Below are 21,430 nucleotides of genomic sequence, written 5' to 3' on the forward strand. Positions count from 1 at the left end.
TAGCATTGCTTATGAACACTGGTGAGCACAATATATTACAGGGATGTCTATACGGCGGCGCCGTTGCCCAGACCAATCATCTTTGAGCTGTAATGGTTGCTCTCTGTAATCTCTAGGCCAGCCATTCTTTTATGGCAGAGACAGATTTAGTTTACAAATGAATTACTGCAGCTTCAGTGACTTTGGCCTCGACTAGCTCTTAGAGTTACAGTGTGTGGTCAGTTCACTCCAGTGAAGCCCTTTGTTCTTCTGCTCCGAAGCCATAGAAGACAAAAGTGTATCCCCTCCAGCACTGAGCCCAGCTACATCTCTGCCCTCTTCTGTGCCATTTTGCACAATCTTAGTGAAGTAGTCTTCCTTTCCTTGTCTACTAAGTAATTATTAGTAGCTCTCTGATTCACCTCCTGCTGTTTCCAAAAGCATTGCTGTTATAATTATCAACTGCTGTTATGCCGCTGCTTTTTTCAATCACCCGGGTATACGAATCTTGCTCCAGCATCGCTCCTCAGAAACGTTAATGTCTTTAGGAGATAGACTCTGTATTTACTAAGGCAGCCTGGTGAGATCAGAAGGATGTTGCCTCTGTCTGTATTTCAAGTCAGCCATCTCCTCCTGTGGCCTCTTTGGTGTCCTGCCGTGACTTGACTCGGTTTGATTCCACTGCGGTCATCAGAGAGCTGCTCATTAATCTTACCAACACTCTGTCCCACTTCTCTCCATAATCTTCCTTCTCCTAATTTCCCTTATCGGTCACACTGACTTTCTTTTGTTTGTGTTTGGAAGGCTTACTCTAGGCTGTTAGCCAGAGGGTGCAGACAGAGTACAGAGCGGACTGCAGCAGCTTCCCTCCATCACTCATGAAGCCAGGGGTGGTTTATATCATCCCAGGTTTAGGTTTTGTCTGCCAGCAACTGCTCAATCATTTGCACGGGATAAATTGTGCTGAGAGTATTGATGGGGAAGCTAATGCTTTTAAGTGCAAGATTACACCACATTTAATAATGATGTTACTTATTGCCGCTGGCACTGCAAACTGTCATTTGTCATGCACACTCCCCCATGTATGCTCAGTCCGTGCACGTTTCCTTCCCCCCTGCTCATTTTATCCCATTTCAGCCTAATCTCTTCCCTCTTCCTAAGTGTAGTGATGCAGGGTAAACATCACGTAGTCAGGTCCATCTATTTCATCAGCACCCCAGATGCCTTTGAAAGTGTCGGAGGCCATCAGGAGGTGTCCCAGCGTAATCAATGATTCCATGTTAAAGTCCCTGTGCTCAAAATGTAACTTCTATTTTTAGAACTATCCTTTTCAAAGAAACTTGAGACTGTAGACTACATGAACTGCCAAACTTATATTCTGTGTTGTCGATGATTTTACATTTTTTCGGCTGCAGTCTAATTAAATTTCGATCTCATGTGATTCATCAGATCTTGATAACTTCAAAACTCAAACGGTGAGGAGCGCTGTCAACGTCCGCGAGGGCCAAGGTGTGGTTCTGTTATGTGGACCACCTGCACATTCTGGAGGTAAGTTTGCTCAATCTGGGTATGCCACTTGTTTGCCTCTGATTTAAAGGTGACTCATAACAAATATAATTCCCTCCATCCGTTTCACATGGCAACCTTTAATAAAGGATTACTCCCTTACTCCTAACTTCTGTTTTAACCATTTACGTATGTATCTTAATAATCATCCCCTTATGTATTTCATTCTGAAATACTGAAAAAATCCAGCTCTACAGCCTATAGTGCCATTTGCAAAAATCCACAGCTCCCTGTTCAGATGCACCAATCAGGGCCAGGGGGGGTGTCTAACTGCGTGTCAATCACTGCTCATGCACACGCATTCATTCTCCCTTGTGGGGGGAGCGGCTTAGGAGACCGTTTTGGGCTTTAGCGGAAAGGGGGGGAGGGACTGAGAAGTTGTCGATGTTCAATCCAAGTCCTGGATCTTCGCAATCCTACCTACAGCACCTTTGATCTGTCCTTATTTTTTTTTTATTACAGCAGTCTGTTTCTCAAATTCGTTGAATGGTTTGAAATTTTTTTGAATGTATGCTTATTCGGTTTGTGACTGAGAGTTAGATGTGACGATTGATATGTCTCATGTCTGTCCATTTAATATGAAGCTATAGCCAGCAGCCGGTTTTCCTAGCTTAGCACAAAGACTGTAAACAAGGGGAATCCGCTAGCCTGACAATATCTGCATACCACCACCCCTAAAGCTGCATGTTATATCTCTTCTTTTTTTTCAAGATTATTTTTTGGGGCTTTTCCGCCTTTAATTGACAGGACAGCTAGGTGAGAAAGGGGAGAGAGAGGGGGAAGACATGCAGGAAATCGTCACAGGTCGGTCTTAAACACTGGACCTCTGCGTTGAGGCATAAACCTCTCAGTATATGTGCGCCTGCTCTATCCACTGACCCAACTCCCCCCCCCTAAAGGTATAGCCTACTTCTAGTTCTTCTTACACTTTTTTTTTCTTCTGGTTAAACAAAAAAGAAATAATGTTTCAATTAATGAGTTTTAGAGGTGCTAATAGGAGGACTTTATAACCTTCAGACAAAGCCAGGCTAGCTGTTTCCCCCTGTTTCCAGTCTTTATGCAAAGCTGTAACAGCTGCTGGCTGTATAGCCTTATAATTATGCACCTCCACACATTCAAAAAAGATACTTTAATTGCTTAACTGAGAAGCTAAAAAATGTATTCTTTAAATAATAAAGCCACACAGAAGAAAAAAAAACGCAGACTGTTCAGCCCCACCTCTCTGAGTATATGGACAATAGCTTTTGCCTAGCTTGTCTCCCTCTTGATACAGTAGCTTGCACATTGGAAGAACCAATTTCTTTCACAAGAGAACAGTTTGTAGTGCAGTGCATTGTACAGCTGGTCTATGGGATAATAGGTCAGAGTACTCTGTGTGAAATACAGTTTGACAGCTTTCCTCTGACATAGGCTTATACGCGGTTGGCTGCTGTAAGCGTACCGCTATTGTGTTTTTTTCACATTTTCAGAAGTGAATGAAAGTATAGAAGTGTGAGCCGGCTGTCCCTTTCTTCCTTTCCCGCCCTTTGCTCCGTCTCTGGCTGTCCCTCTTTCTATCTCGTATTTCTCTCCATTCCTCCCCCTTTGTTTCTCTTGAATTTGCGAAGCATAAATTTGCTTCATAACCTTGAACGAACTGAACTTTAACGCCTACTGTATAAGGTATCCCCTCTGGTTCTCATTACACTTTGTTGACTCCGAATTCTACAAAAGCTTTTTCCTCCACTACCACATTCATTATTACATCACCCAAATATGATACATTAAAAACAATCTTGTCACAAGCAGTTATTATGTCACTTTTGTCCCCCTTTTGTTTACCCGAAGGGCTTTTTTAGTGCATTAGTCATTTTTTTCTGTTGCCTAAAAGCCCTTTTGTTGTATTTCCACTAGACATTTTACTTTCAATGGCTTACAATTCTATCACTGCTTATTAAGCCACATAGTTCAGATGGAGGTTGTGCTGACGCTGAACTTTGTGGCTCCTGCTTGTCTAATCAAAAGGAGCTTTGTATCTGCATCGCTGCTCCCAGCTCGGACGCTCAGTCCCATCCAAAGCCATGAGGCTCTCTCCCTCAGGGGGCATTGGATATGATTGACAGTCATTGCATACACCTCTTGACTCTGAACCCCTCACCACCAAAGTGGTAGATTACGCAGAGTATCTCCTCGCTCTTGCAAATCTGTGCAGTGTGCACTTCTCAAAATGACACAGTGATTCATCATGGCAGGTTTCTCTTTTCTTATGGTAGACCTGCAGCTTGTAAAGGGGCATCACAACATGTTCCTACTTCCGTACGCCAATCCATCCATCACTGAATCCATCCGTCCATTCGTACGTGCCTCCCATGAACCAACCAAGTCACTCAGGGACCCGGGGAATAGAGGCCATGTGTCAGGGGAGGGCCACTGACGCGCTGTAATCTATTTTGTTTCGCTCCCTTTCCTTGGGTCTCCCATTGCTTCTGCACTGATAGCTATATTACATTTACCATGTCTGGGTATCTCTTTCCAAGGAAACTGAGATAAGGGACGGATGGAAATTACATGATATGCTAAACTTTTTTAGGCCACAGTAGGGTATCTTCTTTCGGTTCAGCTGTCCCAGCTATTGAGGTTGATACTGTATATCTAACACTGTATGTGTGGAATCAGTGCTTTGAGCGAGTGATGACAGCGGACCATCGTTGCTCTAAGTTTAATTCTTTTTTTTCTATTCCAGAGCTGACATTTGCATGGATCTTCAATGAATACCCGCACTTTGTCCAACAAGACAGTCGTCGTTTCATCTCTCAGGAGACGGGGAGTCTGTACATCGCTAAAGTGGAGCCCTCAGATGTTGGCAATTACACTTGTGTGGTTAACAACACTGTCACGAAGGAGAAGGTGCTCAGCTCTCCCACACCACTGGTCCTCAGAAGTGACGGTAAATGCCTTCAACTACGGCGAACTTCATGTCAAATAAATGATTGAACCAGATTAGAGCTGTAACAATTCCAAATTTTGCTGTATGATTAATTGTCTCAGAAAAAATTGCGATTAACAATATAATTGTCTTTTTCAGTCAAATTTAAAATCATTTATGTGTTTACTACTTTTTCAAACATCACTTTAAATATCACTGTTATGTGACCCAGATAAGGTAATAACACAGGTACACAGCCTATGAAGTTTATTATCATAAAAACATTTTTTCTAAGTGTATCCCCCCCACCTTGTCATTTTGTTGCTATGAATGTGTATAGGGTCAAGTGCCAACAACTAACAATTGAAATAATAACAAAACTATATAGTCCGACCAATAATCACTTATATAATTACAATTTGGCATATCTAAACAGAATCAACAACTGCCAGTCATATGCCTTAAGACCTTAGCTAATGTTTGCAATTAATTGTGGTTAAACAAAGAAACCGCGATTATGTAATAATTGTTACAGGCCAAAATAAGATTTGATTGTACCAAGCATAATCACACACACTTATCTTGTTTCTACATGAAAATAATGTGATTCCATAATGCAAAGTCATCGCCTAAAGAAAACTTGTTCTACACAAGTATTTACCAATTTAGCCCTCTTTTTTTGTAATATTATATAAGTGGGTTACTTGCCATTATCTTCATATTATCATATTTAATATTAAAATTGAAGGTACATTAATTGATAACAGCTACATACAGTAGTTAGCCAGTCATAGTAGCAAAAAACATTTGCTAAGTCACACCTGCCAATGTTTTGATATTGGACTGATGACACCTTAAACCTGGACACAGCTTCACAGCTTTGAATATTGTAGCCTACGTCTAAAGTTGAGCCGCAGCATTTCATTTCATTGAACACATTTCAACAAGATGGTAGGAGCTGCTTCACATACTGTACACTCATTTAAATGATGTTGATAAAGGTTTTTTTTTTTTTAATCATCAAATCATTGCTGTTGTGTTTTTCTGTGCCATACTGTAGTCAGCACTGTGATGTGTTTTTGGTAGTACTTTGACATCCTTCATAAAGGCTTTTTTAGTTGTCACTAATGGCTTAATACATGTAATTAACACTTAAAAAAACTTTATACATCAGTAATGAACCATTCATAAGAACATCTCCACCAGCACGCCACTTTCTGGACCACAGTCTGTTTACTGATTAACATGTAGGCCTATGGGCGCCCGGATAGCTCAGTTGGTAGAGCAGGTGCCCATATATAGAGGTTTACTCCTCGACGCAGCGGGCCCAGGTTCAACTCCGACCTGCGGTTCTTTGCTGCATGTCATTCCCCCTCTCTCCCTTTCATGTCTTCATCTGTCCTGTTCAAAATAAAGGCCTAAAATGCCCCAAAAAATAACAAAAACATGCGGGCCTATAACTGCTGATTTGATGGTTTATTAGAAAACAAGAACCCCATAATCACTCACAGTTTCCTTGGATTGGCAACATCTTTAACTGCATTATTACAGACTACACTAACCGATTGGATTTTTCAGTCGGGCAACCCAGATGTTGTTATTTATGGATTATGACTAATCAGTACAGCATTAATTAATTAATAATTTAACTATTAATGAAGCCATTGTTTAACAATGGGTGCCTTATTAGAATGTGGTACTGTTTTCTTCCTAGGCCTTTAGATGTGCACTTTTATATTCAGCCCAATCAGACCATTGGTTTAGAGCACAAATGCAAATCTGACAAAGCTAAGTCATAGTTTGAATTATTGAATTATTGTTTTTTTCATATAGAGAAATGCCACAGATCATTACTAATTAAACATTGAGATGATCAGGGTATGGATCGTGTGTTAAAAGGGATGCAATTTCATATTCTGCATGTTTTCTAAGCCGGGTGTAAAATGCTAACATTTATCGCAGCCTTTCAAAGTCTTTAGTGACCTTTAATCTGAAAACATGTACAGGACCCTAAATCTTGCTGCCAGACTGTGGGGTTGTACGTGGTAATAGTTAAGGGCATACTACTATCTCTGCGAAGGAGTCTTTGACTTGTTCCAGAGATGTGAATATAAATAAAGTTATATATGTAGTCACATTGCCACAGGTGATAAATCTCTGTTTAGCAAGTCTTTTCCCTAATGTGTTCTTTGAATATTTTATAAGCCACGTCTGATTTTTTTGCTCCTCTTTAACAGCCCTTCAGTGGTCACTTTTGCTCTTTATGCATTAATACTTTGGTGTTAGCTGTGCCATTGTTAGTACTGTCTCTCCAACTGATCCAACATGAGTATAATGTATGCTGTTAATCATTGACGTAAAAAGCTTGTCATCTATTGTCTTCCTTTTGTAGGAGTAATGGGTGAATATGAACCCAAAATAGAAGTTCATTTCACCGATTCAGTCCCAGCTGCGAAGGAATCGGTGGTGAAACTGGAATGCTTCGCTCTGGGAAAGTAAGTCAGCCTCCTTGTGTGTGTGTGTGTGTGTGTGTGTGTGTGTGTGTGTGTGTGTGTGTGTGTGTGTGACATAGGCTGTAGGCTCATTCATGCATGAATTAATGTTACTCAAGATGATTTAGGGATGCACAAGCGTAACATTACTCATTCTCAGATTCATCAATCCATAGGCAAGCAAGGGCCGCAGCATGACAAGAAAAGGGAGCAGAAATCAAAGTTCTTTAAAGAGCTTCTGATATCAGAGCAATCACAGTGTGATTTGTAGAGAACAATAACTCACAAGGCTTTTCCTTCAACTACGTTCCTATTGTGCTTAATTGCACTTTGATCACTGTGACTGACAGTTGCCATCATCGGAACTTTTTTATGTTTATCTTTTGCAGCCCCGTTCCAGAAATAAGCTGGAGGAGAACCAGCGGCATCCCTTTCCCCAGCAAAGTGAAAATGAAGAATTCAAACGCTGTCCTTGAAATCCCTAACTTCCAGCAGGAAGACTCAGGGACGTACGAATGTATGGCAGAGAATCGGCGAGGCAAAAATGCTGCACGGGGTCGTATTTCATTCCATGGTTAGTGAACCATTTCAAATTGACAGAGAACGCAGGGAGACATGGGAATGAATGTGAATCTGTATTTGGACAGGAAACATGCATGTGACCAGCAGCTTTAATCTCATTTGTTTGACAGAAAAACTATTTGTCTTCAACGTGTGGGGCATAATGTTACCATTAAATTACAGTACAAGCAATGGATCCAGGCTCGAAAAGTGAATATAATTTCCGGGGCCCAACATTTCCAGTCAGTATTTAAATGTTTACCAGCTTGTATTCCTCTTTATGCTGATAATCCACTTTAAACTTTGATGATTTGTTGCAAGGCTGCTTTAACGGCTTCATGATTTATGATGCCATTCTTTACTAATCCACTGCCTCTACAATTAAAACACACATCTGAAAAGGTAATCCTCTCATTTATTCCAAGCCAAACCTCACTGGCTCCAGACAATGACGGACACAGTTCTGTCCATCGAGGAAAACCTCTTGTGGGAGTGTAAGGCCAATGGAAAGCCTAAACCATCCTACAGCTGGCTGAAGAATGGGGAGCAACTGATGGCTGAGGTATGGAGATATGTTAGACTCCTCACTGTAATGACAAATTAAAGGAAACAGTTTAAAGAATTAATTGTGAATGTACTCTGCCCTGGATGCATGCATCTTCTGGATCAGAACTGGCCTTTGATGGCTAGAATCAACCTTTGATCAATTTTTCACTTAGGTAGAACTACTGCTCATGAAATGCAAGGGGTACTCCAGAGATTAAGTACTGTGCTTTCATAATGGTGCAGACAGATTTAGAAAAGAGCCAAAGGCATCCTGACTTTTAGTACCCATTCACACCTGGTATCAACATGCTATCTGTATATATTACATATATAATGGGGCATTTATACTTGATTAGTTAGCATTCACGTTATCTCCATTCTTGTGATCTGATCTCTATATGCATTCATTTTTCAATCAACTTTGCACTTGAATACTTGCTAGCTACAGACTTTTCAACTTTATTTTGGGATTTTTTTCAAGCTGTACCTCCAGATGTGGTCTCGCTGATCTAATCACATTCTGATCACAATACATTTTGAGTACATTTACAGCATGCTACCATGTCTTCTTTACTTATAAGATATACAGCTACAGATTGCAAGTTAAGGCCCTGTGTAACTGGGGTGTGTTCAGACAGAAGGCAAGGTGAAATCATGCAAGATTGCATACAGTCAATGAAGAGACTCAAATAGATGCAAATTTGCCTGGGGCAGCACAGACTGATGCAAATTGACGCAAGAAAGTGTCTGGCTGAGTTGAATATGTCTCAACTTAAGCAAAATGGCCATATTCTGAGGCTTTATGAATCTTCGTCATAAACTTACAGAGACGAGAGGAAAAGGAAGAGAGATTGCAGGTAAATAACATAAAGAACCGGATTTCTGAGTTTAGTTAGAGGCTGACCTGAACACAAACGCCCAGACACAATACCACACACACCGTCGGTGTGTATGTTGCTGGCTAGCTTACAGCTAACTACAGTAGAGTTGTTTTGGGCAAATAAACGCAAATGACCCAGCGGTCAAATTTGCAATTTTGTCTGAAACACCACACTTCCAGTTTTTTTACCTGGATTTTTTCTAAAGAAATTGTAGTCTCCAAGGCCAAGATGATATCCTCAGGGTTTTCTCACAGTCCCTTCGGACCCACAGAAAACAGTGTGCGACTGTTTTCACCCCTGATGACGACCAAACTTACCAATATGTGTAAAATTGGTGAAGTGCCCCTTTAAATCAGCAAATGAAACAGAACAAGTGCAAAGATGTAATTATCTGGAGAAACATGCTACAAAGTTAATTCACTCTGAAGGTTAGCAGTGTTTATGTGGTAAGGTGACTTTGTACCTCAGGAATATGTTCTTTTTTACTAAGCTCCAGCTTTGGATATGTTTCTATATGTAATATAGCACTGTAAGAAGCCACTCCCTCTGCAGCTTTGAGGATCTCTGACTACCTCATTGGGTTAAAAAATCACTCTAAGTCATTATCCAAGGTGTCATCATAGTTTTTTCCAACTGAACAACCATAGAAAATAAATTACTTTTTTAATATGCTGCTGGTGCTATTGTCAACATTGCTTATTTTCTGTGTGTCTAAGATTTAGGTTTGCAGTTTCACCACTGCCTCCTCATCTCTTCCCCCATTCCAAGCTGAACATACGTAGAATGCCACAAGGCTCTTTAAGCTTTTTTTTCTCTTTCTCCTCTCCTGCTCCCTTCATGGTGCATCAGTAATTGCTGCTGCGCCTTTGGACATAATAGGCTGGCCTTGCAATGGATATGCAGAACTGTTTCTCTTTCCTCCTCAGGGCCGGGTACAAATCGAAAACGGGGCCCTCTCTATAGCTACGTTAAACCTGTCAGATTCCGGGATGTATCAGTGTGCGGCTGAAAACAAACATGGAATTATTTATTCCGGTGCTCAACTAATGGTGTTAGGTAAGATTGCATCCCTCCCTCTGCTTTTATCCTGCTTATCTGTCTGTGCGTTTGATCATCTCCTAAAATAAAAACCAGCAGCCTGCTATAGCTCTCCTCAGCAATCAGTCAGAAAACTCATTTGATGTCAATATGGGCTCTGTCTGCAAAAATATGAATCTTATGGAGTGTCTCATTTTACTTTTGGTCGTTTCATCATATTAGATTTAGATACTACAAATGCATTGCTTTGTGGCATTGAGCATGCTTTTTCATGTAGATGAGGTATTGATTTATTTGCAAGGCTTTGATGACTTCCATCTGACTGGATCGATAAAAAATTCAATTTGGTGATACATGTGATGACACTTGAGGGTCCAAATGATGGCTGACAAAATGTGATGACGAGTGAGGACAACAGCTGAAAACTGTGTACGTTGAAGCCTGGTGAAGGTGGATTATGTGTGTAGTTTTGAAGGGTGGGGTGGCAGGTGGGTCTATAGCTTTGAGTCAAATAGGCATTTCTGCTGAGTTCATGCTGAGATTTTGAGCTGTTCTCATTGAAAGCTGAAGGAGAGTTGATCTTCATATGGCATGGCTGATCTGCAAAGGTACAGTATGCCTTTATGTTTTAATCTCATGCCTTTCTCTGCTCCCCAACACGCAGCTTCACCTCCCAGTTTCTCCAAACGTCCATTAAGGGCCTTGCTAAAAGCTCGCTCAGGCAGCGAAGTCACTCTTGAATGCAAGCCTCAGGCCTCGCCCCCAGCAATTAGCCTGTGGAAGAAAGGGAATGAGATCCTGCAGAGAAGCGAAAGGTAGGATAAAAGTCCAAGTGCATATTCCTAGCAGTTTGTATTCACATTCACTGAAAGCGAACTTGTTGGAATTATGTATTTCAGATTTGTGCAGATGCATAGAAAGAAAGGCTAATGAGGAGAGTAAGAGCAGGGCACCCACCAGGAAAATTGCACATGGCAAATATACTGCGTGCATCCTCATCTGCAAATAGCTTGGTGTGAGGAATAAACAACACTGCATGCATGACATGTTGAAGACGATAAAAGATTAGCAAATGAAGATAAAGTATTTCTACTTCTCGATAGAAAAAGTAAAAGTGAAGCGGTTGCACCTGTAATTATTCGAGGTAAAAGTGCTCCACTAAATCATGACATCCAAATAGAGTTTGATTCATGCAATCACCGAAGCTGCAAAGACAAAAGCCTCGTTGCAGATTTGAGAGTAGAGACATCTCACTAGACTAGAAACACACAGATATGGTGCAGACAATGAGTAAACCTTAGGCATTACTTTAAGCAGTATAAAGTGCTACTTAAGTTATTGTGTTGTACTCATCTGTCTGATTTCGTATTGAATACACCAAAAGCTGAATCTGAGCTACTGAAATAATTTCACACAATACCAAAATAACAAGTAAAAGGTGTAGAAAACCAAAAGCATTTCAGATTCAAGAAATGACACTTTGAGCAATCCATCTGCAGACTTTTCATCATCAGAGAAAAGCGGTGACTAAACCCCCCTGTAAGCCAGCGCACACACACACACACACACACACACACACACACACACACACACACACACACACACACAAAAACGAACACAAAAATAAATTAAATGCTAAACTTTGTGCTGTTTGAATCACTTCCATGCTTCTTATTCAAAAGGAGGTCTGAAAGACTACTTGTCAAAACAGCACTGAGGCTCCTTACTTGGTTCCAAATGGGGAGCTGCATCTATACAGTAGCTGCATAAAAAAAACTTCCCACGCTGACTAACATGTAGCATACTGTATATGAAGCCTACACAGTCTTTTAAGGTGCACAACACTGGGTGTGTGCAGTGACTGGATGGGAAATGTTTTCTCATACTGTATATGAAGTCAGGCTGTAACTTGGAGCAGTGTTTATGAAACCGTGTACACATGTTCTCACTAAATACCAGTTAAAGTTGATTTCATTATAAAAAAACATTTCACAAAACATATTTTCTTTCTGGTGTCTAGCCATGCAGTTAGTTTTAGCTTAATTTAACAGTTTTTATCCATCTCTGAAATATCGGTCTCTGTTTCTCTCAACAATCTACTGAACACACTGTCCACAGTTTTCATCAGGAATATGTCTCTGGTTGATGGTAGCTCAAATTACAACTGTTTACAGTGACGTCTTTGATTCATCCAGACATTGTTTCTGGAAAGACACATTGATATTGTATTTTTTTCTATGTATTTTTTCAATTCTTTGAACACCCCATACACAATTCTATTCACCTTCATTGCATTGGGAGGCAGAACTCTCAGAAGAAGATATATATATATATAATGTTCAGAACCTAGGGAAATAAAACCTAGGGAAATAAAATAAATTCTAGATACCACACGGAGGTAAGTGTGAAGGAGTTTTTTTCTTTGGTAATTTAAATCAAGACTATTAAACTTTTAAAAGAAAAAATAACATTATTCTGCTTAAAAAGTGGAAAGTTTGTTTCATTAACAATAAAACACGCCCTTGCTAAACTCATTACATTATAATATGATGTATATGATATAATAATACAGCGTTTTGCTGCTTGTGCCTTACTTGGTCGTGTATGACCGGTAGCTCATGGTGGCTAATGTAAGCAAAGTTTAGGTTGCTACAGTATATAACTGACATTACTTAGTCAGTTCGACTTTATGACTCTTGTCCATTTGAGCTACTAATAGGCTACAGTAGGTTTTAGCATTTAGCATTATCACATAATTCACACACACGGCCGAAGTTTAGCAAAAGTCACATAGTCTCGCTTTAGTTGAAACAACCCTTCAATGTACAGCAGTGTGATGCTGTTTTCAGAAGGTGGCTATTTCCAGGCAAAACATTACATTGCTATACTATTTACTGATATGATATATCATTACTTAATACAATGCATGGTATTTGTTATAATTCAATTCAACGTAATTCAAGTGTTTTTTCTTTTATCATTTTATTGAATGGTCCTGAGCACTTTTTGTTGGTTATTATAAACATTGCAGTGCACTATTTTGTGGGATAATACTTATGCGTGTATAGCACTGTATTCTATTTTATCATATCACACCTCGATATATTGGCTTCCCAGCGTTTCCTCACTGACCTTAGCAACATACAGCCTGTGAAGCATATTTTATTTATTCATTGAGTTATTCCGTGTTGCTGTTTGTAAAATATGTTGAATATCAGCGCAAAATAATGAAGACAGATTTAATTATGCTCCCCCCTCAGGATTACTTTGCTTCCCAATGGGACTTTAAAGATCGCCAATGTAACCAGACGGGATGCAGCCAGCTACACGTGCGTTGCTAAGAATCAGTTTGGGACAGCAAGCACGACTGGGAGGCTGCTCGTCACCGGTGAGTCCTGCTTTTCTCCCTCCGCAACTCAATTAAGTCTTCGTTACATCCTGCCTTCCTTTTTTTAATGTTATTATACTATGCTTGCGTTAAGCTTTCCATTCAAGTAGGTTTACACTTATAACAGCTGCAGATTTGCCTCTCAAGATTGGTTGGAACTTTTGAAACAATGGGTTCTTGATTTCAAACAGAAGAAAACAAAAGCAGGTACTCATTTCTATCTGGCAACCATTGATTTGGACCGCTGAAATGAGAACTCTCGTTAGTAGAATTTATTAGCTTTAGCAAGCCTGATAACATTGAATCAGCAAATGGACGTCTTCCTTTCAGTTCCTCCAAAATAAAGGTCAACCATTTCCCGTCAATGTATGACTTGGAAAGAATACCCTCATTTATATTCATTCATTAATTGAAGTTATATTGCTTGTGTAACAGTAACAACCAAGTTTATTATCAAATTAATATGGCTGGCATACATAATGCAAAACAGCAGTTAAATAAGCAACAAAACATCATCCTTGATTTAGTTAAAGGTCATTATTTATGAATGCGGTGACATAACACGTACATGTAGTCCTCCAGTTTAATCTGTTGTGTGTGTAGCCACCTGACCTATTTTTCTCATTAGCTTCTATTCTTCAAACACACTGACAGCTGAACCATTTAATGTCATAGAATTTAATTACTGTGACCTTTCCTCAACATACTCGTAGGCCTCCAATCCACCACAGCCAGCAGCGGGAATGTGCTCCCATCTCTGTAATCCTGCTTTAAACATTTTCTTCCAAATTGATCCCAGAACATAAAGTGCGAACCTGGGATATCATTAAATGTTGCGAATGGAATTTAAGTGCTTATTAATATCAGGGAGAAGCTTACATCCATGGGTAATTTAAATATGGTGACTTGATGTGGCCAAGAATTGCAATGAGATGGCAGTTGCAGGTGTCAGGGTGGTGTTAAAGGTTCCCGTGGCAACAATATTAACATGCGTACTCTGTTGTCTGGCCAGAGCCCACCAGGATCACCATGAGGCCTACTAACATGGAGATTATTGTTGGCGAGAGCATCGTGTTACCCTGCCAGATTGCCTGCGATCCAGCGCTGGATGTTTCTTTCTCGTGGGCATTCAACGGCCAGCTCATCAACTTCCAGCGAGACAGCGACCATTTTGAAAGAGTGGGCGGGGTGAGTCATCACAATCATTAAACTCAGCAACACTCTGGCTATTTTTGGGTTAATTGGGACATACTGTGCTGAGGTCTTCACCAGTAATACCCAAACAGAGAAATGCATGCCAAGACTCGTCCATTTAAAAGTTTCAGTGGTGGATGGAATTTCAAAAAGATAGAAACATCTATTAAGAATCAGTTACATTCTGTCTTTCATATGCTGTTAAAGCCTCAATGAATGGCACTGTTAGGTCAGTAATTGGGATCCTTGCCTTTTGGATTGGCTTTATGAGCTGCCGTGTGTTACACTTAGAGAAGATATATTGGTGAAATGCCATTTCAGTCATACAGAGGGTCTTCATTAATAAAGTCTTTATACTTTTCATCCCTTCAACTTCTAGTTCTCTTACCTGAAGGGAGAACAATTTTCTATAATCTCCCTGTGCCATAATTGAATTTGCATACCTATTTATGAATCTTGAGCCCCGAAATAATTAAGTAATGAGCTGGCTGGCATTCACCAAGGGCCGGCATGGCACCAGTGAATGTCCATTTGAAATCCTTATGCCATGATGTAATAATAAGTGACAACCCTTTGTCGAAAATGTGTTCCTTTTGATGAAGGGCAAAGTCAATTGTTCAGAGCAGGTCAGTATGACATTACTTTACACACTTTTTGCTTTTTATAGTGCAATTTGTCATCCAAGGTCAGCGGTCTGATCACTGCCATTTACCTGTTAAAGGTTCATATCTGAATGCCTTCACAGTGTTGTAGACATGCCAAATTCATATCTTCATGAATGTAAATGATGCAAATGGCAATTAATAATGACATTGAACTGGGCATAGGAATATAATGAGATATAGCTTTCACAGAATCTGTTTTCCCTCTCCAGAGAGATTACCACCCCCCCTGCTCAACAGCTTCCGATGAATTCATCAACATAATTAAAGCAAATTTACCTCATCACTTTCTTCCTGCCAAGGCAGGACACCTTGCTTGCGAGCACAAGCACCCAGGTTGGCCAGGTGGCGGCTGACATTAGAGAGAGAATCAGACATGGCAGAGCAGCACGTAAAAACTGTCAGGCGAAAGGGGAGTAGATGAAAGGAAGGGGTAAAAGCGAAAGAGAGCAGGAGAGGTCTCTTTAGCCCGTGGCCGCATAGAAGTGCCATTGAGCTCAGCTCTGCTCCGTCAGGTGCTTTCAGAGAGGTGGAGATCCACGGGCGTTCCTGCCCAGTTGCTGCAGACGGGAGCTATGATGACTAGCCGCTAGGGGTGATGAAATCTGCTATGACTACAGCAAGTCTTACTTGGCGCGCCCCCAGGTGACTCGTTTCCAAAGCAACACACTACTTGTCACAAGCTGACATGCTTTGTGACAGACCACTTCAAGAGGTGACTTTGAGAAGGTTGATTCCCAGGCACAGTCAAAATGAGAATAGAACAATAGTGTCCGGATAAAATGTGTTATTACAACATTAGAAATGACTTTTTACCTTGGCATTTATAAGTTCATTTTAAGTTTTAGGGATAAGTTTAGTGATATTCTGTATTTTGTTTTTGTCAATGAATACCACGAGAAGACCAAAAATGAATGGATCCTACCAAACGGCCCTTTACACTGTGCGATAACAGCGTTCTTACAGGTTCAGTGCATGTCACAGTATGCAAGATGGGTCTTGTAATATCTAATGTTTAGACATTGTGTGAGAAATGTCTGATGAATTGTAGTCTATATCCTTGACGTTCCACTTCCGGGATTGCTCCAGTACCGCAGGAAATTCTGCCAGATGCATGTATTTTCCGTTTCCCTCCACTTTCTTTGTGTTGGAATTTTAAATTTGCTGTATATATGAGGACTATTGTTAACTGCTCCTCAGATCTCTGCATGGTAAATTAAGACAGCTAGCTAGACTATCTGTCCAATCTGAGTTTTCTTCTCGCACGACTATTTTGCAGCGGCTCGGTGCGATTGTGATTGGTTTAAAGAAATGCCAATAAACCAAAGCATGTTTTTCTCCCATCCCAGAATGCTATGTGGAGTAGCCAGACTCTCCTCCGCTTCGCAGCATGTGGATGGTCTGGCAAAGCTAGACTATATTAATTGTAACGTTATCATGTCTCATGTTTTGAAAATGCTATGTGCATACTTTATTAAACTATAAACTTTGTTTAAAAATGTATAAATAAATTTATAAATTGTGCTTACCGTATACTGTTTATGCCAATGTAGTGTGTAAATGTGTCCATGGGCAATGTTGTGTTGGCCATCATATTCTGTTTCATTTGTTGCTGCATTCTGATTTGTTGGTTTGTGGAATTGGGTCGTTGTAACAATTACATACTGAGTTTTTCAGTTTTAGATTTTCCGCAAGCTGTCTTTGGTAGCCAAAACTCAAAACTAGCCATCTACACAGTGTCTCACAGTGGGATTTACTGTAGGACCACCACTTTGGATTGCAGATTTTGCCACGTTTCTCTCACAACTGTCAACTTTTGTCTGGGACAACCCAAAATTGCACAGTGTAGAGGGAAGACATGACAAGTATTGTTTTTGAATCCAAAGCCTGATATTGCTTATTCGCATGTGCTGTTGAGCTCCTTTGTTGTCCAAAAACACACTGGATGACATGTTCCTTCATTACCATAAACATAGGCCCTGTAGTGAGTCAATCCCACACCACCCTGCTGCTGAAGATACTAGAGTAAACAGGCGATCACTAAATGTGAGTTAATCCACGTCTGAAAATAGTCCCCAACTAATTTGCAAATATAACAAATTAACCATTTATTCCTGAGTAACAGCTGTTATAGGAGATTATTCAGCTTTTTTATTTAAATAATCTATACAGGCTACAGTGTTTTTGATTTGTTTTTAAAAATTTACATTTCTGTCTTCAAGAACAATTCTGGCGCAAAACAAACCTAGGGGTTAATAACAGATGTGTACCCACTCGATCGTTCTCTGGGACATGTTTTTAATGCTAATTGAATGTGTTTGTAGCTTGAAACAACCTAGCGCGGGCCGCTGATTAGCTTACAACGCTAGTATTCGGGTGTTGATATTTTGAGTCTTTTTAGTGGTTTAAATAGCGATTTGTTTTTACTTTCCCTGTGCCCTGAATACTAGCGTTGTAAGCTAATCAGCGCCGTTTTGCGCCGGAATTGTCCTTTCAGTTGGAACGAGATCAACCCGTTCTAACTCCCAACGCAAAAATCCCCCTTTAGCATCTGTATGGGACGCACTGGGCAGACAAGAAAATCGCCAGCCTTGTCCTTCAATTTCTTTCATGGAGGCACAAATCATACAACTGTTATAGGCTACATATACAGATGAGAAGGATAACAATGTTTGTTGTGATGGTTTTTGTGTTCCCTCCCCCAGATGCATCCAGCTTATGTAAAATAATATTTGCTCTTTACACTGGGCGTTATACTCATATCTTGCTTGAGCTTATGTAATTACTAAATAATTAGGATTGTCTTGCCAATTAACTAAACTATGTTTGTTCTGTGTGTCCTGTGTATAGCTGGTAGCTGTTTAGTAGGGGGTTGGGGGGCTGGTTGGTTGGGTAGCGGCTGAAGGACAGCCAAAACCATTATTTGTGCAGAGTACATCTGCCATGTCTGTTGTTAGTGTTTAAAAAGATGCAAAATCTGTGGCCTGGAGACAATGTGATTGTGCAAAGCATTAGAAATGTTTCAAACAACACTGCATCTCTTTACTTAATGTAATTTTTTCAACAATCACATTCCCTTCTAGAGTATATCAGGGGATCTGATGATTCGCAACATCCAGCTGAACCATGGAGGGAAATATGTCTGCGTTATTGACACTGATGTGGAGAGCCTATCCACCTCTGCCATCTTGGTTGTCAAAGGTAAGAGAACCAATTGATTTCAAGAGGTTGTTTTCATATGCTAGTGTATGAATAGTCTAGTATATTTACTGGACAATAATGTGGCATTAAAGCATCTGTATTATTATTAAAGTATTCAAAGAGAAAGAAGTTTGAGGCTTCCTGTAAATATACAGTGCATCAGATGGATGAATGCTACCTCAGTCAGAGTTATGCCAGCTTCTGTTTACGTGTGTGTGTGTGTGTGTGTGTGTGTGTGTGTGTGTGTGTGTGTGTGTGATGCTGAAATTTTAGAAATGGCAGGCACACTCACACTGACATGTGTGACTAGCTTTGTTGATATGTGCTCGGGTGTATCTGGCTCACTGTGCGGGCTTATCTCTGGTGATTTACATTGGTATTCATGCCCTTAACAAACTGTAATAGCGGTCCCAGGTGCTTTGAGAAGGCAATGTTTATCACAGAAAATGACTATAATTGGCTCATTTATACATCGGCAAAATATCATGGAAAGCATTTAACTAATTGAGCAGTCAAGCAAACAGCTGTATGGTAAAGCCAGCGCACGTTATAGTCACAGACATTCGCTTCTCTCTTCCTCTCTGTGTAATAACTTTTTGTTATTCATCTCTCTCATGTCTGCCCCCATCTAGCCCCTCTTTCCTTTCTCATAAATGATCACATCCAGTCTCTCTTTCCTCTGCTGTTGATTCCATGTTCAGTAATCACTTTGTAGCCATGCACATCCCTGCAAGTCCCTGCATGCACACACCAAGGATGTTGCCCTTAATTGGAGGGATCACGATGGTTTAATAAGTAACAAGGTGCTGAAGTCTTAATGAATTTGATGAGGGGAGTCTTCTTGGAATGGGTGATAACCTGAGGTTCACCCTCCTAAATCACCCTTGATTTAGGTCCGCCAGGTCCTCCGGATAAGGTAGCAGTGGAAGAAATCACAGACAGCACGGCCCAGGTTTCCTGGACTCCTGGAAGGGACAATGGCAGCCCCATCACTGGCTACATCATCCAGGCCCGCACGCCCTTTACTGTGGGCTGGCAGGCTGTTGACACAGGTACCATGAAGCACTCCTCCCATCCCTGTGTAGTATCTATCTGAGATCTAATGTTGGTTTTTATTTATTTATCATTCAATTTGAGTCCAGTAGTGTGACAGTCTGATTTTCAAAAGAACTAATTTCCACTTTGCAGTGCCAGAGGTTGTCAACGGTAACATGCTGACAGCTACAGTCGTTGCTCTGAACGCATGGGTGGAGTATGAGTTTAGGGTGGTGGCCCGCAATACCGTAGGCCTGGGAGAGCCCAGTCCGGCCTCGGCCAAGACCAGGACTGAGGATGCCAGTATGTGAAACTAAACACTTTACTGCTCACACACATACACATTGACAATAGTGTTGAATGATTTGCAGTGATTGGAATTTAAATTATTAATTACCGGGAACATCACACTTTTCCCGGGATTTCTTGCCATAAATACAATTATGTTACCAGTACTGTGGTAAATTACTTATGAAAAAGCTCTAATAATCTGAGGTTTTATGATTTATAATCGTAAATTAGAGCAACAATTCCTTTACACTATCTTTGACGTGGAATAAACACTTCAGAATCGTCCGCTCGTCCGCTGGAAATAAAAGTGTCCTGACAGCTGCGATGGATGTTACAAATGGTTTTACTAGATGAATTTGGAATCTAATTGTAATGGTTAGCTGCTATGGTGTTTAGAGAAACACTGTAGGTAAATTAAAGTTAGATACTGACCCATGCTTGTATTGCATTGACAGGAGATATAAATGATTAATGAAGTTGGAAATGCTTTCAAAACCCTGCATTATGTTCAGTGTGAACAACATAATCGGTAAGACTGCATATTAATTAACATTTAAAGCTTGGGGTTTATTGGTCTTTCCCAAGGATATTTTGACATGTGGACAGGAGGAGCCAGCAATCAAACCACCAACCCTGTGATTAGTGGACGAACTAAGCGACAGCCACAGCGCGCCGTAGCGTGAGAGCATAAGACAGAGCTTGAAAACATGAGCATTGTCAGCCCTGGAAGGACTAAATAATATCCAGGTGTTCTTCCCAGGAAACGGGAGCAGAGTCTGGCTAGAAGTCTGAGGAAGTATATACCTGGATCTCCGTTCCCAACATTCAACCATAATTGACAACCATACATGGGCATCAAATATTATTGCTGCATCAACCATTTGCTGATATGACACCTTAAATGTGATGCTCCACTTACTATAGGATACTATAAGGATGTGCACCAGTGCTCCTCCACCTACACTATCAGCTTTGCCATCACACTGCAGTGCACAAACAGAGTGGGAATAGGAAGGAAGTGGGTTGAGTTGAGTGTCATTTGCAAAATACTACAGATTCTGGCTTTGGTGTTTATGCACGGTGAAAATTTGGGCAATGTCAGTAATTCACTACTCTCTGGAATGTTTGTGTTTTCACAAAGTGAGGGATTTGTGGACTGTAAAATAGAAGACAGTATCTGGAGCAGGCAGCCTCGTCATAAGGCTACAAGTATAGTTGAGGCTTGTCGTTGAGATTTGTAAACTGCGTTCTAATTGCTCCCCTCTGGGCTTTACCTCTCAGTTCCTGATACAGCTCCCACTGATGTCGGAGGTGGAGGCGGCACAAAGTCTGAATTGGTGATAACATGGGAGGTAAGTCATCTGTCACATTTTACTGTTCTCTCCATTGCCGAGTAATGGTTTTTCTTAATTGTGCAGAATTGAACGGAGCAATTTTATGGTCCACATTAGAGTGAGACACCTCTCCTGCGGGCTCAGCCTCCGAGTGCCATTTCTCCCTCCAAATGCAGGGACAGAGAGCACTACCTCTGAAGAGCTTTGCACTTTAGCCACAATTACATAGCCATGCAGGAGGAAAAGATAAGGCTTAAGGTCATTGCGGAGTGTTCTGGGTGGTAACGACAAAGAAAGGGGCTGTGTCTAATCACAGACGTCCTTGTCGAGGTACAGCGCGAGACGGGCCTGTCTGTT

At 40.7% G+C, this 21,430-nt stretch overlaps 1 protein-coding gene across 1 annotated transcript in view; it reads left to right on the forward strand.

The window, feature by feature from the left end:
* cntn3b (contactin 3b) overlaps positions 1–21,430 on the forward strand; it is a 42,078-nt gene that overhangs the window by 16,402 nt on the left and 4,246 nt on the right. The window contains exons 4-16 of the mRNA XM_078247357.1: positions 1,429–1,527; positions 4,268–4,471; positions 6,843–6,945; positions 7,332–7,516; positions 7,929–8,065; positions 9,857–9,986; positions 10,633–10,783; positions 13,229–13,356; positions 14,369–14,544; positions 18,296–18,413; positions 19,307–19,465; positions 19,602–19,751; positions 21,021–21,091. Of these exons, the coding sequence (XP_078103483.1) occupies positions 1,429–1,527; positions 4,268–4,471; positions 6,843–6,945; positions 7,332–7,516; positions 7,929–8,065; positions 9,857–9,986; positions 10,633–10,783; positions 13,229–13,356; positions 14,369–14,544; positions 18,296–18,413; positions 19,307–19,465; positions 19,602–19,751; positions 21,021–21,091 (1,811 nt within the window). The remainder of the gene's footprint in view (positions 1–1,428; positions 1,528–4,267; positions 4,472–6,842; positions 6,946–7,331; positions 7,517–7,928; positions 8,066–9,856; positions 9,987–10,632; positions 10,784–13,228; positions 13,357–14,368; positions 14,545–18,295; positions 18,414–19,306; positions 19,466–19,601; positions 19,752–21,020; positions 21,092–21,430) is intronic.

Source organism: Sander vitreus, chromosome 4 (assembly GCF_031162955.1).
Source record: "Sander vitreus isolate 19-12246 chromosome 4, sanVit1, whole genome shotgun sequence".
NCBI lineage: Eukaryota > Metazoa > Chordata > Actinopteri > Perciformes > Percidae > Sander > Sander vitreus.